At 43.8% G+C, this 19,851-nt stretch overlaps 1 protein-coding gene across 3 annotated transcripts in view; it reads left to right on the forward strand.

The window, feature by feature from the left end:
* The first annotated feature begins 7,772 nt into the window (after positions 1-7,772).
* The window catches only part of nbeaa (neurobeachin a), an 89,818-nt gene continuing 77,739 nt past the window's right edge, over positions 7,773-19,851 (forward strand). For all 3 annotated transcript variants that reach the window (XM_078286456.1, XM_078286455.1, XM_078286454.1), the window contains exon 1: positions 7,773-8,078. In XM_078286456.1, coding sequence (XP_078142582.1) covers positions 7,773-8,078 — 306 coding nt within the window. The remainder of the gene's footprint in view (positions 8,079-19,851) is intronic.

Here is a 19,851-nt window from a genome sequence, read left to right on the forward strand (position 1 = left end):
GTCTCTGAATTGATCTTCTGCACTGTGGGTCTACTTTAGCTCCACTGCCCCACAAAATTCTGACAAATAGGGAACATCATGTTGCAAATTACACTGGGAATGAAACATATTAGGATCACTGACAAGGTGAATCTAGCTGAAAACTCTGATTCTCTATTGGTTTCCCCTATTAAATCCACTTAGATGTGGAGGGTAGATGTAGATTTTTTAGGTTAAAGAAGAGTTAGGGAGCCTTGAGACAATTAAGACATGGATTGTGCAAAAGAAAGTGAGGACTTCATATCACAAAAGTGGTGCTAATCATTTGTACAGTCAAATGTAGTAGGATTCACAGGGTAATCAGTGTGTCAAATTAGGGTGACCCTGCGTAGGAAATTGAGGGTGACCTCTTCTGGAGAAAACAGGGAGTGCATGCCCAGCTGCTGCCCCTGCCCTGCCCAGGAAAACCCCATAGAGAGCATAGCAACAACATAGAAAAGTACCATCATGCTCTCCTGCATGTGGTAGCAGAACACAGGACATGCAGTGAGGCAGCTTTAATAATAAAGCTTCAAAGAAACAATCCGTTTTGATATTTTAGTAACAAGCAGTGCACTTGCAGCTCTTTTTTGTGATGCTGTATTGATCACTGGGGGGAAATTCTCTTTCCACTTGCCCCCCTCCAGAGAGACAGAGTGCAGGCTCAGCTATAGAGCAGCAGCCCTGGGAGGGATTCAGAGTTTCGCTCAGTGACACTTCAGCAGGGCAGACGCCTGCCGACACAGCATCAACCTCAGACCTCTGGTCTCCTTGCTCACTCTGCCATCCTGCTGTCCATGCAGTCGTTTTAATGATGAAGCCCTCAGAGAGAGAAATATATTGTTGTCATGTGAAAACCTCATAACTCCAAGTTTGGTGATTTTCATGTTTTAAATTCACTTGAAGGATTACATGGTCCTCCATGGGCTGAGAAATGTATATGACCCATGTGCTTATGAAACCCTTTCAAAACCTCATTGGATAAACTCAAAGATGCATGATGGTCAGGCTAAAAAACAAACAAACTCTTTTTAGGTCCTGAAAATATGACATTTTGAAGATACAGAGTTTTCACCTGACAGCAACAATATGAGACTGTGTTGAAATTGCAGGACAGTGATTGCTATGTATATGCTACTTATGGTTGTTGGGTATCAATGGAAATTACGTGGAACAACGTTTTCTGCAGTTAATACAGTTTTTGAAGTACAACAAGGTCTTTTACCCTAGGGTAGCAAAAGAGGCAAGTTGAGCGCTATGGGTTTAAAATGTTAGACAACTGAAAACCAATATTTTTGTCCTTTTCAGTCCTTTCACTTGGGCCTTATCAGCATTCAGGGGCAGAAAATCTGTCTTTCCATTCTGTCTCTTCTGAGATTGGTCCATTTGTTCTTCTATTAAATCTAACAACATAACTGATGTTTATTTCAGATTATCATGGTCAAAATGTCTCTCATTTTCAAAATGATAACAATGTACAACCTTGGCTCAACACAACTGTCAACATAATGTTTGTGTGAAGTGTGTGTGTGTGTGTGTGTGTGTGTGTGTGTCATAACCTGCTCACGGTACCTCTCCTTTGTTGAGCTTCTCAATATATCTCTTGAGTGTCATTCTGTCTATCTTCTGTTCTCTTTCCACTGATGGAATCAACTTCCCTTCTTATTCTTCCTTTGTTGCTCTCTTTAGATCCTCAAAGAAGGCTGAACTCCAGTTTTTCATTTGTAGTCTCATGGAATAATGATATCTGCTCTGTGAAATTAGAAAATACCACTTGAGCGCATATGCATGTTTGAATCAGCTACATTTTAATAGAATGCAAATGTAATTAGATTGGAGTAAGCTGAGCTATTGGCTCAACTTGCCCCGGGGCTAGTGGCACATTTTACCTCACACCCATCATTTTGACAAAACTGCTTCCTACATAAAACCTAAATTTACAGTCTAAACAGAGTGGAATTTGAAAACATCTCTCATCTCCAAACATAAAATGGACTAACATCGTTATTCGGCTGAAGAATTCAGTTGATGTTTACAGTGAATGACTTTTGACATTACTTGATGCTGTATCATGTTGTTGCCCTTTATCTGCATCACACACACGTTATATAAGTGGGGGAGCAAGGGAGAGAGAGAGAGAGAGAGAGAGAGAGAGAGAGAGAGAGAGAGATTGGAGAAACAGATCTCCACTGAGACTGGCTAATCCACTGTCTTCTTCTAGACGACCATGATAAGGTCATTAATGAATAAATGATCCAATTGATGAATTATTGATAAGACAGAGTGTTTGCATTTGTGTCTGTGTGCTGTATGTGTGAGTGTATGTGCACACGTACAGTATACACGCACATGTATGCACACGTGTGTGTTTCTGTGTGTGCATGTGCATGTACATGTACATGCGAACTGGGTGCTCTATTTGTGTGTGCAATTGGCATGCTGTTACCAAATCTATACATAATTAATAACAAAAAACAGTTTAAGTGAAAAGTTAAGCATCTGCCAGAAGCTTCAAAGGAAGAGAAATTCAAATGATCTCTCAAGACGCTGCAGTACAAAACTTTGACAGGTGCAGTTCTGTCTAGTAGTTGAATCTGCTGTACTACAAATATGAATTCACTGCTGTGCAGATTGCATGAGATTCAAACCTCATTTCATAGCGTTATTTTACCATATAATATGCACAAATATTGCAGCTCATATGTTATACAGTGAGTATTTTATTTACAATATTTCATATAACTGTCACTTACCAAGGTTCCTAATTGCATTAGTTCCTTCCATGGGGAACAAGTTGAACAACCATGGAAGATAAAAGGAGTGACGCAGTTTCAGCACTGGCCTTGCAAACTGAATAGCCCTCAGGACCATATATGCTTTTCTATCTTGTATGAAACTGAAGTTCTTGATGCTCCATCCCCGCTGGATCCATTATCCATGGCCACTACCACAGTTCAAGAGCTCTGTGTTCCAGCGTTCAGTCAAAGAGCCGAGTCCTTGATCCCAGGTCGTCGCCCCTGTCAAAGAGCTGCCTCCTACGTCCCTGGTGACAGCTTCTGAGACCAAAAGGGCTGTTACCACTAGCTGATGCCTCCTCGATGAACCTCCATGCGAAAAAGACAGAGCTTGCACAGTTTAATATGCTCCAAAAGCATGTGATATGGGAATATGATAGTGAGCAAGTTCTGTCTTTTCACATACTCTTTGTTTCAGTCTGATACACGTTTTACCTCAAGAAGAAAGTATTGGACATGGGACCCGGTCAATCACATTTCTAAAGTGTATGTATAGCAGGTTGGGGCAATTCATGAATTGAATTGAGAATGCATTGTAAATTCCAGTTGGAATTGGAATTGGAATTGGAATGATTGCAGAATTGGAATTGAATTGGAATGATACATTTCATGAAATTCAACTTCTAAGAGAGGATGTGTTGACTTGCTAAACATTATAAATCAAACATTGTGAATCAAATAAAAGACAGTTAAACAAATCAAATACATTCAGTCATAATGTATGTATTACGATTACATGTTATGCATCAAATACCACCTGAAAGGTCCCTTTTACAGTATTGATAATATATAACACTACGTGTAATCTCAGATATGTGGGAAGAATAAACAAAAAAAAACATGGAATTTCACAGAATTTCATTGAATTAAATTTAACTTCCTGAAATTCCAATTTAATTCCAATTGTGTTTCCTGTAGGAAGAATTGGAATTCATTCATGTATTCATAGTATTCCCATGATGTCACATGCATTTCCTACCAATATGGTGCCTCACAATATAGACAGTTCATTGGCTGTGGCTATCGTTTGAGTACAATCACCTGTTATTTTCCCACCAAGATGGCTGTGTGATGATGTACCAGAATACTATGAATAGTCATACATTCTCACCTGTGTTTGGGCACTCTAAGACATTCATAAGCTGCTTTGTTGTGTGCTTTGAGGATTATCTTCTGCACTTCCACCAGTGTTCAAGGAACTGAGAGAATGTGATTGGGAATATGACCTACTTGTTGAAACTATTCAGTCCAGGGTAGCAGAGGATCTAGAGAGAAGTAGTGGAGCCCCCCGTTAATCTTATGAGGCCCTCTCACTTTGAACTTGGGGCAAGGGAAACAATATACAGTATGATATAAAAGGGGAGAAGATATGAGAAGAAAGAAATTATGAAGAACGCTAACATGCTTGGAGATACAGCATATATTGTTCAAACCCATAACATATGTGATAGCCAGTGGGTTGATATACTGAAAAACCACAAAGCAATTTCATGTCATACCAGCAAATTGTTTTGGAATTTCATACTCCTTCATTTAACTGTTGATTGCAACACTGTTTCTATAAGCTGTTGACTGCGCTGAATTAAATCCTCTGCTTCTCTTCTCTGTTGTTCCCTTTGTCAGTTTCTGGATCAGTTTTCTCTGACTATCTTTGTTTTTGAACAAAGACAGTAAGTGTTTGTGCAGTAAGTGTGCCCAAGTGGATATTATGTTAATTGGTGCATTGCATTTATAAAAATGCAGTGTTCTGTCTGCTCTGTTATCAGTTTCTTTTTGATCTCCCATCTCTATTGCTCTCTCTCGCACACACACACACACACGGACACGGACCCAGACACACACAGGCGCGCACATGCACACACACCCACACTCACACACAGGCATCTTGACGATGACTCACATCCGTCTGTGAAGCAGGAAGCCGGTGATTACCCGGGTTTCTGTCGCTGTCCGAGGTCAGCCCCCTTTACACATCGCCAAATCTGATTCTGCCTCTCAATTGCCCCTAATAGTGGAAGCAGAGCTTGAGGCAGAGTCTAGAGGGGGTTTATGTAACGTCACACCTTCAATTCTGTCCAGCCCATCTGTGGTGTAGCACTAGTTGAAGAGGTGAGTATACTGTGACCATACATCAGCTATACTTCAGTGATAATTACATTTTAAATGACATTGTAGGCTTTTAGCTAATGCCCTTATCGAAGGCCACTTCTAATGAGCAAGCAGGTGGGAGTTCAGTGTCTCGCTCAAGGACAAATTGGCTGTTGTGGGGAATCGAAAAAGCATCCTTTCCATTCCTCTAGGCCACCCTGCCACCCCAATTAAACTGAAAGGTGTGTATACTCCACACACCCTGGAGAGAAAGCTATTATACCCCCCCCCCCCCACCATACCTGTATAAACCTTTGGCTTCAGAATATGTGACCGGATTGCGTTATTCAAAGTGACATTTTTAGTTTGAGTTTCAGTAGCTCCTTACCAAACCAAACCTAAACACAGCCACCACACAGAAAAAAAGAAAAAAAAAAGAAAATCACCAAGAAACAAACTCCATTTTCTCCAGTATGCAATGATCAAACCCTTTCTGACAGACTTCACCTCTGCTGCACTCGCACCGCCTGATCCTTACAGAGTCCCAGCCCCCTCCAAAGCTCCGCCACTCTGATCATCAGCCCACACAAGACACCGGCACTACCTCCACACATCTCTACAAAAGGTACGCTGGAGCAGGGAGGAAAATGACTGTCTGCTCGCCAGTACTGCACCTCTCTGCTGGATGTGAGGGAGGGGGAAAGCGGGGGTGAGCGAGAGAGGAGTGACAGAAAGAGAGACAGAAAGAGCAAGAGAGGGAGAGAGAGAGGGAGGAGGAGGGGGGGGGAGCAGAGAGAGAGAGAGAGAGAGAGAATAGAGTGAAGAAAGGAGAGAGAAAGAACAATGTTAGTGCTTTTACCCAATCACAAATCAGATCCCGGTTAAGACCTCTCTTTCTGTTAAAGAAGTCTTTTGTGGAATCATGACAAAGCTGCAGAAGCAAGCTTTTGTCTGCAAACAAAGAGGAGTGTGTTTGTGTGTGAGACAGAGAGCCTGCCATTGTGGCTGCGTGTGTGTGTGTATGTGTGTGTGTGTGTGTGTGTGAGTGTGCGTGTGTGAGTCCAAGAGTGTGTACATCCGACAGCAAGATAGCATGCATTGGTTTGAGAAATTGCCTCTTAGAGTGTGAGGGACATGGGTAACATGTATTGGGAGAATGAGATGGCTTCTGCTCATCTGTAAAATTCTCAGATGGTTCCCTGATGAAGTCACACACACACACACACACACACGCATGCTAAAACTCACACACACACACAGAGGCAGAAAATGTCACTTCGATCTCACCCCCACATTGTCACCCCTGACAACAGTCAGCATCTATGACAAAAATGAAGAGCGAGACATCAAAGAGACTGCCATCACTGCCTATATGAAAATACACACAGACAGCCAGACGTGCATACACACACACACACACACACACACACACATAAACAGACACACACGCACATAAACAGACACACACACACACACACACACACACACACACACACAAAAACAGACACACACACACGTACAGAGTGACGAATCGGCCTCTATAGCAGTCTCACTAATGGAAATCTTACCCAGCAGATGTGCCCTGTTGGAGGAACACATGGAGTGTGAAACAGGCTTATGTACGCACACAGGTACTGAACCGTACTCGGCTGACACCAGTAGCGATGGTCTGTGCAAACCACCAGGGGATAGGTGTGTGTGTGTGTGTGTGTGTGTGTGTGTGTGTGTGTGAGACGACTGCTGGACTTGTGAGCTGATGTTCAACGAGACTCAAAATGAGTGCATGACCCAAAAAATGTGAAAGCAACACATCCAGACACAGACAAACGGCGTGGTCGGGAAATTGCGGCATCACACAGCTATATTTTGAATGTACAGTGACTGTTTGTGTATGTCCATACATGTGAGCAGCATGTGCATGTGTGTTTCTGGATTTCTGTGCTCTGAGAAAAAGAGAAATAAGGGAAGAGGGCGTATGCAAAAGGGGGAAATAACCGCAGGAGAGGAGAAGTGATGAAAGCGGAGGAAAAGGAAGAGAAGTGAGAAAGGAGGACAAGAGGAGAGGAGTGTAAAGAAGCCATTCTGGGATGCTTGGTGAGGAAACAGAAAGGTGTGAGACTTAAACTCGGGACGGGGAGAAGTGGGACAGGCAGACAGTTAGCCTGTGAATATATAAACAGCCTCTGTCTGGAAGCCAGACTCCCTAAACTGCATGAACTCTGTTTCAACTACCCCAGCGCTGTACCCAAAATACATCCACCAGTGTTTGTGTGTGTGTGCTTGGTTTTTATCTTTTTATCTTCTCCACTAGTCTATATTTGCACCTCCAGGCCCATCGACTGTTAAAAGAACAACCAAAAAATGCAGCCAGTTGTTTAGGTGGTGTTGTGCTCTGTATGAATCATAGACCGTAAATAATGGGTAAGAACCTATGCATGGATGGCTGCATGTTATTCTGCTCCAGCACCCCCCCCCAGAAAGTCCCTAAGTGCGCATGCGTGGCTAGAGCGCGCTACCGCAGACAGGGGGCGTCAACATGGCGCTCTCTCCTCGACGACGACCGCACTGACTGCAACCTGCCAGAGAGAGAGAGAGCGAGAGAGAGCGAGAGAGAGAGAGAGAGACGGTACCATTCAGCCAAACGTCGAGATTCGATCCTATTTTCCAGCCCTATGAATCCCTACACATCTTCGGGAGGATAGGGTGAATTCAGAGGATTTTTAAAACATAATTTCCCCCCCTTTTGCATCGCCGGCTCCGTAATTTTCCTGCGCAGTGGATGGTTTTTGTGCGGCAGCAGACGCTCGAGCTTGTAGAGCAGGTGTGAGAGACAGCGGCGACCGCTCCTCTCCTCCCTGTTTCCAAGGGGAAATGTCGAGCGAGAAGCCGGTTTCAGCACCACCGGGCTCGGCTTCGCTCACGGATACAGACCGAGACTCTCATCCCCCCCCGCCGGGCTCCTCCGTGCAGCCGCAGCCGCAGGTCGTCACGGGCGCTGGCTCCGCCGCCACCGGGGAAAGGATGGTGTCTGCAGCCGGCTCTATGGTCCTCCCGGCCGGGGTGATCAACCCTGCCGTCCCGATCAGGAATATCCAGATGAAATTCGCCGTGTTGGTGGGCCTGATCCAGGTCGGGGAGGTTAGCAACAGGGACATCGTGGAGACGGTGCTGAACCTGGTGAGTCGAGGCAAGACCACCACAGCGTTAGAAAACACAGAAAAGGCAGCCATATAACTGAGTAGAATCACTGCGCCCTAACCCGCTATGTTTTATTTACGATGCTTCACTCCCCTGGTTGTGTGGCTTTTAGAGGATGATGTCATTTGTTTGTTCGGAGGATGGATGTGAGGCTTTTCTTTTCCGCAGATGAAAAGAAAAGCAGCATGCATGACTGTTTGGTGGGAAATTAATAAAGCTATATTATTGTAAAAGGCTCGAGGAGCTGAATGAAGCATGTGACCCCACCATGGAGGGTAGTCTAATCACCAGCCATTGTTGACTAAATGACCCGTTTGTTGTCCATCAAGGGAAGAGAGATTTCCAGTCAAGCTGTAGTGGAAATAGCCAAGAGTATGCAGGCTATTCTCCTGACCCCGATAACTACCCCGGATCGATGCATAGGCAGGTTATAACAAACGGCGAATGGTTACAATGTTGCGCACAACACAGAGACTATTACAGAAATGTTTCGTTTCCGTTAGAAGCAAATTTGTGCAGGTATGCATGGCTGCCGGGCGCTGAAACAAAATAAATCCAACACGAACAAAGGCCGACTAGCATTATGCTATCCATCGCCATATGTGTGTGTATGAGAATGGCTCAAAATTATGCATATAGGCCTACAGCCATTGTTGGAGGTAGGGCCCAGCCTCCTGCGCGCTAAAGAGTGATGTAGGTAGCTGTGAAATGAAGGTTAATGGCTTATATTGCTGTGGTTAAATGAGGCATTGAAGTGCGCCTGTTTATTTGTGGCTCGGATGTACAGTGGCCTGCCTCCCCCTCATCTTTGCCCCTCTGTCGGTGCCTCTATCGGCGATGCTGGGCCTACCCTACACAACACAGCAGAGGATTTAATCCAGCTGAGGGTTTTTACATGAGTGGTGTCTCCCGTTACGAAACAGATGAGCGAAAATGCACAGCAGATGTAGGTCTAGTAGGCTAATGCGTTAGGAGGACAGGACGTATTTGCTGGATGATGCCAGGCTGTTTTCATCCTTCATGCATCAGTCTATGGCGTCTATTGCATGACATTACAAATCTGCCATGAGAAGGGGCCTCTGATCATAACTCCCTTTTTGATGAAGAAGTAGAACTGTGCAGATATAATATATAACACTGATGCAATGTATTTATTTTTCAAAGTGGTCTATTGCAGGGTTTATGTAGCCCGTGGCCTATTTACCCACTGGATGCATGGAGCAGGACAGCCTACAGCTGGGCTAAACCATTTTCCTCTCAGTGAGACGGGTGAGCAGTCCAGATTCAGGTCGACTCTTGTCTCCAATCGATTATTGGTGCTACATGGGGAAGAAGGGGGCTTTGCTGGCTGATTCCCCCCCCCGCCTCCCCCCCCTTACAACCCCCCCTGGCTACACGGGCTGATAACCATCCATCCTGCTCCATGGCCTCCCCCTTCACTCTGGAAGGGCTGAGAGGAGTGATGCTGCCTGCATAGACTGGCCTCGCTGGGCAGCGCCATGCATTTAAAAGCAGGTGGAGAGGAGGAGGAGGAGAGGGGGTTGAGGGAGGGTGGGGGAGGAGAAGAGAAGAGAGAGAGAGGAGGAGGAGGAGGATGAGGTGGTAGGATGCTGCAGTGGCTATGTGCTCAGAAATCACCAGCTGATGCAGCGGAAGAGGAAAGGATTCTGGATTGGTCCACATCGGATCAGCGGAAGCTCAGTGGAGCATTCAGTTTTACATTTAGACCCAGACATAAATCTGATTGAAACTTACTACCTATTCTTTTTTTTCTTTTTTTTTTTTTTACATATGTACACCTGCCTGCTTAGGGGCCACATACTGTATGTTTGTATGTGAATATTGGTCATCAGCAAGGCCTGACAATGTTTCAAATCAAAACGGTATGTTTCGGCCATACAAAGCTTTACTTGCTCAATCCTGAATTGAACAATCAGTCCTGGTTGCGAGGCTGCCAATAGCTAAGCCTGTTAGGGAATTCTGCTGCCCAGCTCCTTAATTAAAAGAGTTGAAACAAAGTGGTGTGGAGGCAGGAAACCTCAGTGGTCATGCTGCTGGCACAATGAGTCCACTGTGACCCAAAAGCTGATCCATTATTCCAACCAATGTGGGAGACCACAGCAGCAAGGCTCTCTGTCCACCGTGGCTGTATTGATCAGATCCCACTGCGGCTTGGATGAACAGATGGCTTGTCGGCTGGATCAGATATACTCCCTGTCCTATACAACGTGACGCTGGCCTTTGGCTAGTGATGAATTGTGTAGTCGTTAGAAGGAAAGGGAAGAGAAGACAATAAAAACATCAAACATCATCTAACATATCTTAGATTAGGATGCTAGCTCTACTGATGCTGATACATCAGCACACAATATAACAGATGGAGGGGCAAAGATGAGGGGGAGGCACGCCACTGTACATCCTGTATCAGTTTATCAGTATACTTCTGCCTTTGTACCCAATGATGAAGGACATGTCATTGTTTTTAATGAGGGCTGTGGCTATATTGTTATGCACCATGCACAGTATTTTTGATAGTGACCTAGTCCCGTGCTCATGGACACACAAACACATATGTACAGTACATTGTGTGTGTGTGTGTGTGTGTGTGTGTGTATGGAGGGGGGTGGGGTGGGGGTGCTCAGCTATTATCATCAACAAGGCATCACAGTTGTCAAGGCAACACTGCTCTTTGATTGAACTGCCTGCCTCAAGTCCCGCGACCACCTGGTGTTGCCATTCACTTCCGGACTTCTGTCACAGTCCTCAGCAAAAGCATCTCTCTCTATCTCTATCTCTCTCTCTGTCTCTGTCTCTCTCCCTCTCTCTCTTTTTCTCTGTCTCTCTCTCCCCCTTTCTCTCTTTCTCTGTCTCTCTCTCTCCTATTCTGTGCTAGTATTTTTGTGGCTGGCAGACCTCCATACCACACTCTAACAACACTGATACTGAAAAACTGTGGAGCAGATACACATTAGTGTAAGGAAAGTACAGCTAGAATTTAATGAGACCATCATTGAATACATTAACTAGATATATAAGACGCATATTGGAAATTTGGATAGAGGATTTATATTAGCCACTGGACCTTTGGTGATTTTGCTGACTGGTTACTGTAGTTGTTATAAATTAGGCTATATGCAGTATACAGGACGGGATAAGTGCTTTACTCAAGGGCCGTAGTGCAGCATCTTTACCGGTGACTCACAGCCTAAAACCTCTGGATCAGTCCATAGCAGGTGCAGACCGAACCTCATGGACTTGATGGTATTTTCCCATTTGCTGGTTGTGTCATCCCTTCAGAGGACAGTGCTTTCTTTCCACTCTCTACGCTGGTGGTTCTGTGGGTTGAACCTCCCCCAGTTTTCCAGATACTGGTCAGCTTCTTTTAGCCCAGGCGGCGGTGAATTGATTTGACATGTTGTGATGTTTGGTGACAGAGGTGCAGTTGAGATGTGATGCCCTACTTCTTAATTTCTATATCTGCATCTATCTATCTATCTATCTATCTATCTGTCTATCTATCAATCTATCCATCCTGAGCCACCAGTACGTGTCGTACTTATTTGCTTTGCGTTTGAAGACTAGAGAGGTATATTTCAAATGTACCTGCAAACAGTACTGTCAGACCTTCTGCCTTTTGACTCACATTCCTTATGCAACAGCTGTACTTATTTATAGATTGCTGTATTTAGTTGTAATGCTTTTTTGGGATCAAAACCATGAGTTTGTCTGGGATAGAAAATGATTGGTGCCTCTGTCTTTCTCTGCCTTTTTGGTTTCTTTTCTGCTCTTCATATTCCCTCTTGGTTTCATGCATTCATCTGATAAAAACCTCAGGTCAGATGCAATATCTTTTGGCAGCATTGTTGAGTGTCCCCTGTCCGAGCCCTTTAGTGGTCCCACTGTGTCTCTCTTAGCAAACGTCTCATTATTCCTGTCCACGCACTCCACAATCACCAAGGTCACTGGATAGAGAGTCCACAGCCAACAGCACATAGTCAGCACAACACACTGAGTCTGACACACACACACACACACACGCACACATACAGGGACTCAAAAATCCACACGCACACACTCACTCAGATCTACATATATTGAGAAAAACATACAGATACAGTGACACAGACGCACACAAACACGCATACAGATACAAAAACATTCACACATAGACGCAGATCCACACATTGAAGTATTGTGTTTCTGCTATGAAAGACGACACAACCATACACAAATAAATACGTACAGTGAAGGAGAGGAAAAGGAATGATGAGGAGCAGAAGATGCAAAAAGAGGAAGATGTGTGGAGAAAGGAAGAGAGAAGGGTAGTGGAAATCAGGATGGAGATGGGTGGGTTTAGTGCGTTTCTTGTTCAACACGGTTCTTTCTTTTTGCTTGACCCTCTGACTGAAGTGCAGTGACATTGGAGCACTGACATGCATCATAGATTTGTAAAGGCATAGGTCAACCAATTGAACAACATTTCATGTAATGCAGTATTTGCCCAAGGTGGTTGGACTGGACAATACCAACCTCAGTCTCATTTTGCCGCTTCTGCCTGCTGGCTGTACACTCAGGGCAAATGCTAACCACTTCCCTGCAGCATCTAAATTCGCTTGCATGGCCATGAAGGCGATTCTCAGAAGAATTAACCCACTAAATAGACTTAATCAGTCTATTAAATAATGGTTGGTCTAGCCAGTGTGTCTTGAAAACCATTGTGAATTGTGCAGAGAGTAGTTTCCATTCCTTGCTAATGGAAAATGATTTCCATTAGCAAGCTTTCATATCACAACATAACTCAAAATATAGACAAGTACCACTTTCCTTCAATGTCTATAGACAATACAAATGAAAACAAAGCATTTACAATGTCAATATACATTTAAAGTTGCTTTGTATAGCATTTTTAACATCAATATATTGTTGTGAAATTGGTTGTGATAGCTTGGTATTGTTACTGTAAACAAATTAGACCTAGACCATAGTCGAGATGATTGGTTGCCTCTTTACTTATGGCAATGGTATTGTTCGTGCTAGTATTTCTCAAAATTAAGACATTTCCCATAAACGCTGTTATTTCCTGTTGCAAAGAGGATGTTGCTACTTGTTTGTTGCTTCACATGCATTATGATAAAAATGCGGGAAGTGATTTTTCAATCGGCTTTTCACTTGCTCCATCTGCCACTGTGCTGAACTCTGAAAGCTTTAGCTCCGTTTGTGCCCTCTTCCTGGTTTGTGCCGTAAAGCAGTGTCCATTTGTGCTGTAAAGCAATGAAGCAGATTTCCTGAGAAATCTGACCCGGTGGCACACAATGTGCAGTGTAGAGGCTGCTAGAGGCTACCAGTCTTCTCAGCGATGGTCTCTTTTGTTCACAGTAATTCTACTAATGTCTCAAAATGAATGTGGTCATGATTTATTGATAATAAAATGCTACATGTAGTTAAAATACCTGCTCAGCTGACACATACTACAATTCCTTGTATTAAGGGGTCAGTTTGAAATTTGGAAGAAAAAAAAAGCAAAATCTGTGAAATAACATAAATACAGCCAGTAACGGGGGAATATTAGGTGGTGTTGCACTGGATTTAGGCTTGAATGGTAGAACTACTGGTGTGTGCTGTCTTCATGAAGGGGAGGGGCAGACATTTCCCTCAGGCTACTGCTGCAGCAAAGAGAACAAAGTGTCTGAAGAAACCCTAAAATGTACAGTTTCAACCAAAAAAAACGGTCTAAAAGAAGATGCACATTTTGTTTGTCTTCGTCAAGTGTTTCCCAGGCTTCTGTGAGTGCATTTTGGGGGTTATTCTGGGAAAAGATTAAGCTGCTGTAATGCTGCAGAGAAGCTAATTGTCAGTTTGTGCCTTGGGGCTACAGCCAGTGAGCAAAGCTAGCTAACTGCGAAAACAGGCTGCTGCTGACCCAAAGAACCAAAACAACTCAGAAATGTTTCTACATGGGGTGACCTACCGCTTTCACTGCATGAACGCACACACTCATACACACTTGCATGCTTGCTTCTCTCCCTCTCTCTCTCTCTCTCTTTCTCTTTCGCTCTCTCACACACACATACACACTCTGACACACACACACACACACAAAGAGGTGGAGGACAGAGGGTGTGGCTTCCACTGCAAGGTCATGAATGATTTTGCTATTTATCACACAGCTGGGTTGTGCTGACCCCAGAGTGAGATAGAGAGAAAGAGAGAGAGAGAGACAACTACGAGGGAAAGATTGACCCCTTTGTATGGTGCTGCCGGTTGTAAAGACGAGTATAAAAAGAGAGGGTGATGAGCGAGAGAGGGAGTGAAAGAGAGAGGAAGATGGCGAAACCAAGGGAGGCAGATGATGGGAAGGATTCAAGAGAGTTTCAAGAGGGAAAATTGAAAAGTGTGTGTGTGTCTGTGAGTGTGTTTGTCCTTCAGCTGCTCTTTTCTTCTTGAGTGTAGCGTAGGTCCGGCTGGCTGCTGTTCTGCGGGGGTTTGATGAGTTCCGGCCCCCCTGTGGAGCCTCATCACGCTGTGTGTATCACTGCTCCTCCCTTTCCTCCGCTCCTGGCTACAGAGGAGCAAAGTAAGGAGTGAAGTCCCGCAGAACAGAGAGGAGACAGACTTGAGTTTCCCGGGAGAGTTTTCACACCTTTGTACAAAAGTATGAATCCTGCTAAAGAGATACCTCGACATTTTGAGTTTTAATTGGCTATTTTTCTTTATCAGACACTTGTCACACTGTCGGAATGATTCTACTTTCGTCGCTGGTTCCCTAAATCCCCTAAAATGGTTTGTTAGCGTGGTTAGCATTCCTCATTGAAAGCGAAGGCTGCGACTAGCTCCTGAGCTATGAGGCATGGGAGCCAAATGTAGAAACCTTTCCTACGGTGTGGCAAGTATCCAGGGGAAAGAAAAATAACCAATTAAAAACCTAAATGTCAAGTTGCCCCTTAAACGACAGGTTGCGTCGCTCCCAAATCCTCTTACTAGCGCACTTCTCCGTGATGATCTTCTTCAGAGCCATAATGCATGCTTCCTGGATTCTGTAATCATTTCAGTAATACTCTTCCGGGCTTAACTTATAACACATACTTCCTCGACTCAAGATGATTCGTGTTAAAATCTCCCTGGCCTGATTTGTGCGTGTGTTGTTAAGGGTCCAGGCGCGCTAATATGAGCTGAAATGCTAAACCGTTCACCTCTCCGTGTCTTAGAGCGTCTCAATCCTGCTCCACTTCTCCAAATTCCCCCTCATCCTTGGTGAGCTGCTATTTCCGGACACCGAGCCTCGTGCGAGGATAAGCCGTGTCAGATTTCGGATGAGGGCACCTTTTTGGGGAACGGGAGAACGCGGAAAAGAGGGAAAACGTCTCGTCCTCCGCTTTAACGGCGCCTTTTGTTGCTTCTCCCGTCTCCTCCCTCCATCTCTCCACTCTTTATCTCCTCTAAGCAGATCCATCTCTCTAACCTCTCGGTGTAATCTCGTCCCTCGCTCCCTGTCTCGGCGGCTGGGTGAAGGGGCTCGGTGGATGAATGTGGATGATCCCTATTGTGAGGAGGTAATGGAGCTGTCTGCTGAGCCGTTCCTCTCCTGTTCCCTTTCTCCGCTCATTCCCCCCCCCCCCCCCGCTCATCTCTAAATTTTCGAGCATGAAAGCCCGGGAGCAGGCAAATTCGCTGTTACCCATATATGCTCGATCCCCTCTCACCCACCTATGCTTTTGTGAGCGTGGATGTTGAGTTGGAGCGAAGGAAAGGAGGAGACGACAAAGGAACTTCAGCCTATTGAGGCAAGGAGCAGCAGTGTTGAGTGACTAGGAGAGGAGATAAGCAGGGATGTAATTTTTTATTTTTTCAGCTTTTTTCAGGATTTTATTTTTTATTTATATCAAAAGGGGATTTGGGAAAGGAAAGGAAAGCTTCAGTGACAGAAATGCCAGAACTGAGTAGTACAGTAGCTGCAGTGTGTTTGTGAAGCTCTTAGAAGTTATATAGGACATATATGTTATGACAGGATCTCTGCTATATTCATGAAAAGGCTACAGTCTTCTTGTCTTTCCCTTTGATCCTCTCCATGCTTCCACACTATTGTGTCTGGCTGGTTCATGCTATTGTGTCTGGCTCTCTTTTGTATTTCTTCCAGCAGATGTGTGCAAGCGTGTGTGTAAGTGTGCATGTGTGTGTGTATGTGTGCGTGTGTGTTTGTAGGGGGGTGTCTGCCTGTTTTTTGCGGGTATCATCAACAAGCAAAAACAGGCACAGACACAATGGAATCGTGATATGGCGCAAGGTTTGGATCAACACATTGTTTAACATTTCTTGTTACTGTGTGTGTGTGTGTGTGTGTGTGTGTGTGTGTGTTACAGTGTGTCGTTTCTCAGTCTAGCACCCCTACAACGTACTAATCATCACATTATAGCAGGCTGCTTTGTTTGAATCACCTGGTGTTTGTGCGCTTGTGTGTGTGCCCTCAACATCCCAGAGAGTTGATAAATGAGTGTTCTTACAAACCCTTGCTTTAGTCTCCTACACCCTCATCTGCACATTTTCTCTGGCAACACACACACACACACACACACACACACACACACACACACACGCATATACACACACACAGCTCCGTTACCTCTTGTAGCCCACATCATTGCCTGGCAGGGGTGATTTTATATTCATGCTGGCCTACTTCTCTCTCCCTCGGCTCCTCACACACACACACACACACACACACACACACACACATACACATCTGCTTTACTGTGAAGTATAGCTAACTATGTAGCTATTCATCATACTGCATACCGCAGTGGCCAAAGGTTGATTATTCCAAACTTTTTACAGAGTGTGTGTGTTTGTGTGTGTGTGTGTGTGTGTGTAGGCGAGGTATTGGACAACTCCTCCTAATGTTGTTTTATAGCTTAGCCATCTACCATCATATTGTATTTAGCATATTCCCTGCAGCAGCAATAACAGACAGTGTAATTGTCAGTAGTTGTAACAAGTCATTCAACACCACATCAGACTAATGGTATATTTATACTTTGATTCTAAAACCATCTTGCCTCATACCTCACTTCAGTTTCTTCCCTTGTTTCTCCCATCTACATCGTACATGAGCGCACAATATATCAGCACTTCCTATTCTCTCCATGAAATAGACTGCGACCAGTGACTGCAGATGAGAGCTATGATCCCAGATGGATTTCATCTATTAAATCCACTTCAGTCATGTTAGAGAGATATAGATGAAGAAGGATTTTTGAGCTTTGAGACTGTTCAGACATGGATTGCTCAAAAGACGGTGCAGTTTGATATGAGGAAGGTCCTCCTAATGTTTTTCACACTCCAAAGCACTAGTTCAACAGAGGCAAGAGCGGTGCAGTAGGTTTCTTTTATTGTGTCCATTTCCTTTTGGATGTGATACTGCTTGGCTAGCAGTGCACCAGCACAGGCTACAGCACACACAATAAAGTCAGGTCCTTCCCTCGACTCTTCTCTTCTTCATCTCCTCTTGTCCCTGTCAGCAAGGGAAATAAGAACAGTATCCTAATCTACTGTGAAGTATTGACACTATAGTTGATAATGACATTGTCTGGGTACTGGTGGTCGCTGCTTTTTGTCTCTGACCGAATCACTGCGGTACGACTGACTACCGAAATTAAAACATTCCGTGCCAAAGTTTGGTACTTTAATAGTTCATCTTAGCTTGTGTTTCATCCAATCACTGGACCCGTTCTAAAACCCAAAGTGACTGCTGATTGGCTCGCTACGTAACCACTTGCCACAGGCAGGAAAAACAAACTTGTTCATGCGTCACTACACCTTCATCTCTCAGTTTGCTCAAAGTAAGTAATGTCACAAAAACAATGTCGGAGGAACGCTCCGAGGTCTGGCTGCGTTTTACTGAAATTGACAGCGACAGCGTGCGGTGCAGCATTTGTGACAAGAAAATAAAGGCCAAGTCCGGCAACACCTCGGACCTAATGAAGCACTCGATAGTGCACAATGTTAACTTGAGGCAAGAGAGCTGTACTGTGTTTAACCTCAAGAAAAAAACAGCAACACAAATGTTAAATTGCATTTTACATAAATGCATAGAAAATTTACTAGCACTTCTTCAATCTTGAAATAGTTTGTTGACATAAACATTTTCTATAAAATTCTTCACAAACATGTTCTAAACATTTAAGTTACTGTTAAAATGAAGAAGCAAAATAAATACATAAAATTTTCACACTTACAAGTTCAAATGTTGTTTCTTTTAGTTGGGGAAACTACTGGCAAAAATGACATGATAGTTTAAAAAATGAGGCTGTTGCATTACATAATTAGCTTTTATTCAACATAGAAAAAACATGTAGAAGCATAGAAAAAAGTACTGTTTGTGTGCTGGTATCGAATTCAAGTTCCCGGTATTGGTACTGGTATGCACTGTGTCACAGTTTGCCTCACTACTTCTGAAAGCACTTTCACACACAGGAATGCTAATTCTGGTGGATGGAGGTGGATGAGGAGGAGGGGCCTTTGTTTGCACCCGATTATGAGCAGTCGAGACTGGGCAATGGTGACTCACTGTACCCCCCCACCCCCCACCCCTCTCTCTGTCTCTCTCTCTCTCTCTCTCTCTCTCTCTCTCCACCCCCCGCTACCTCCAGGCTCTGATTCCAGGAAAAAACATTAGGTTGAAATAGAGAATGTGAATGCAGAGAAGCACACGCTCTTATAATCAACCTAATGTATGGATCCAAAGGAGCTTTTCCTCAGTGTCTGTGCTTGTGCATGTTACCACGGGGGTCACATATGGAGATTGCAATGCATTCTCCATTCCACAATAAACTAATTGAGGGTTTGACAAATTTGCCGCAACCTTTATAGAGCATGCACCGTTTGTATTCAGCTTTTTTTTACTTTACACCAAAGAGAGCATTCTTGGCTTCAAACATTATACTCTTGCTTTCCCATGGGACTGGATTTGCAGAAAGATTATTCTCTGTGCCTCTAAACTTAATAATTGATGCTTTATGATTTATGAACTGTCTGTATGTGTTTTTCAGAATGTACTCATTCACCCTCCTCCCTCATCCCCAGAGTTATTCTACCCTACCAACTTCTCTTTACTCCTCCTGATATTATTTTATATTGTGCAATACTGGGAGTTTTTTTTTTTTTATTATATCTTAATCTTGCACCCCTTTCAAGATGAAATGTTTATTTTCTTTTCCAAGTGTTTGGCCTTCCCGAGGAAGAGAGAGTGAGTTTTCAAGGCTACAAATTCACGCCGGTGACGGTGTGTGATATTTGAGAATTGATTTTGTGTTGATATGACCTTTATATGGGAAATTGTTTTTTGTGAGTGAATTTGACATTTGACATCCTCATCCTGTGCGTCTGATTTTCTTTTTAAGGACCTTGGTATGATTGTGTGTATGACTGTGCGGTACGTGTGTGTTTGTGTGTGTGTGTGTGTGTCTGTGTTTTTGTGGTTGCTCATGTGTGTTTTACACAAACCGTCTTTTACAGTTAGGTGTGTTTGTGGGTGGATGATATTTAAAATAAATGCAAGTAAAGTTTCTTATTATTAGTTGGAAATTTCATATTATTTCAATGCAATTTCAGTAGAGTTGGAGTCTGTCATTGTATTGAAAACAGTGAATATCAGAACTTAATATTGCTACAGTTTCAAAAGAAATTTTAATTCTATTTCATGAGCCAATTCATATGTACAGTTGACCAGTAAAACCCCATTTGATAGCAGCTGCATTGA

This window comes from Centroberyx gerrardi, chromosome 11 (genome assembly GCF_048128805.1).
Source record: "Centroberyx gerrardi isolate f3 chromosome 11, fCenGer3.hap1.cur.20231027, whole genome shotgun sequence".
NCBI classification, from domain to species: Eukaryota; Metazoa; Chordata; class Actinopteri; order Beryciformes; family Berycidae; genus Centroberyx; species Centroberyx gerrardi.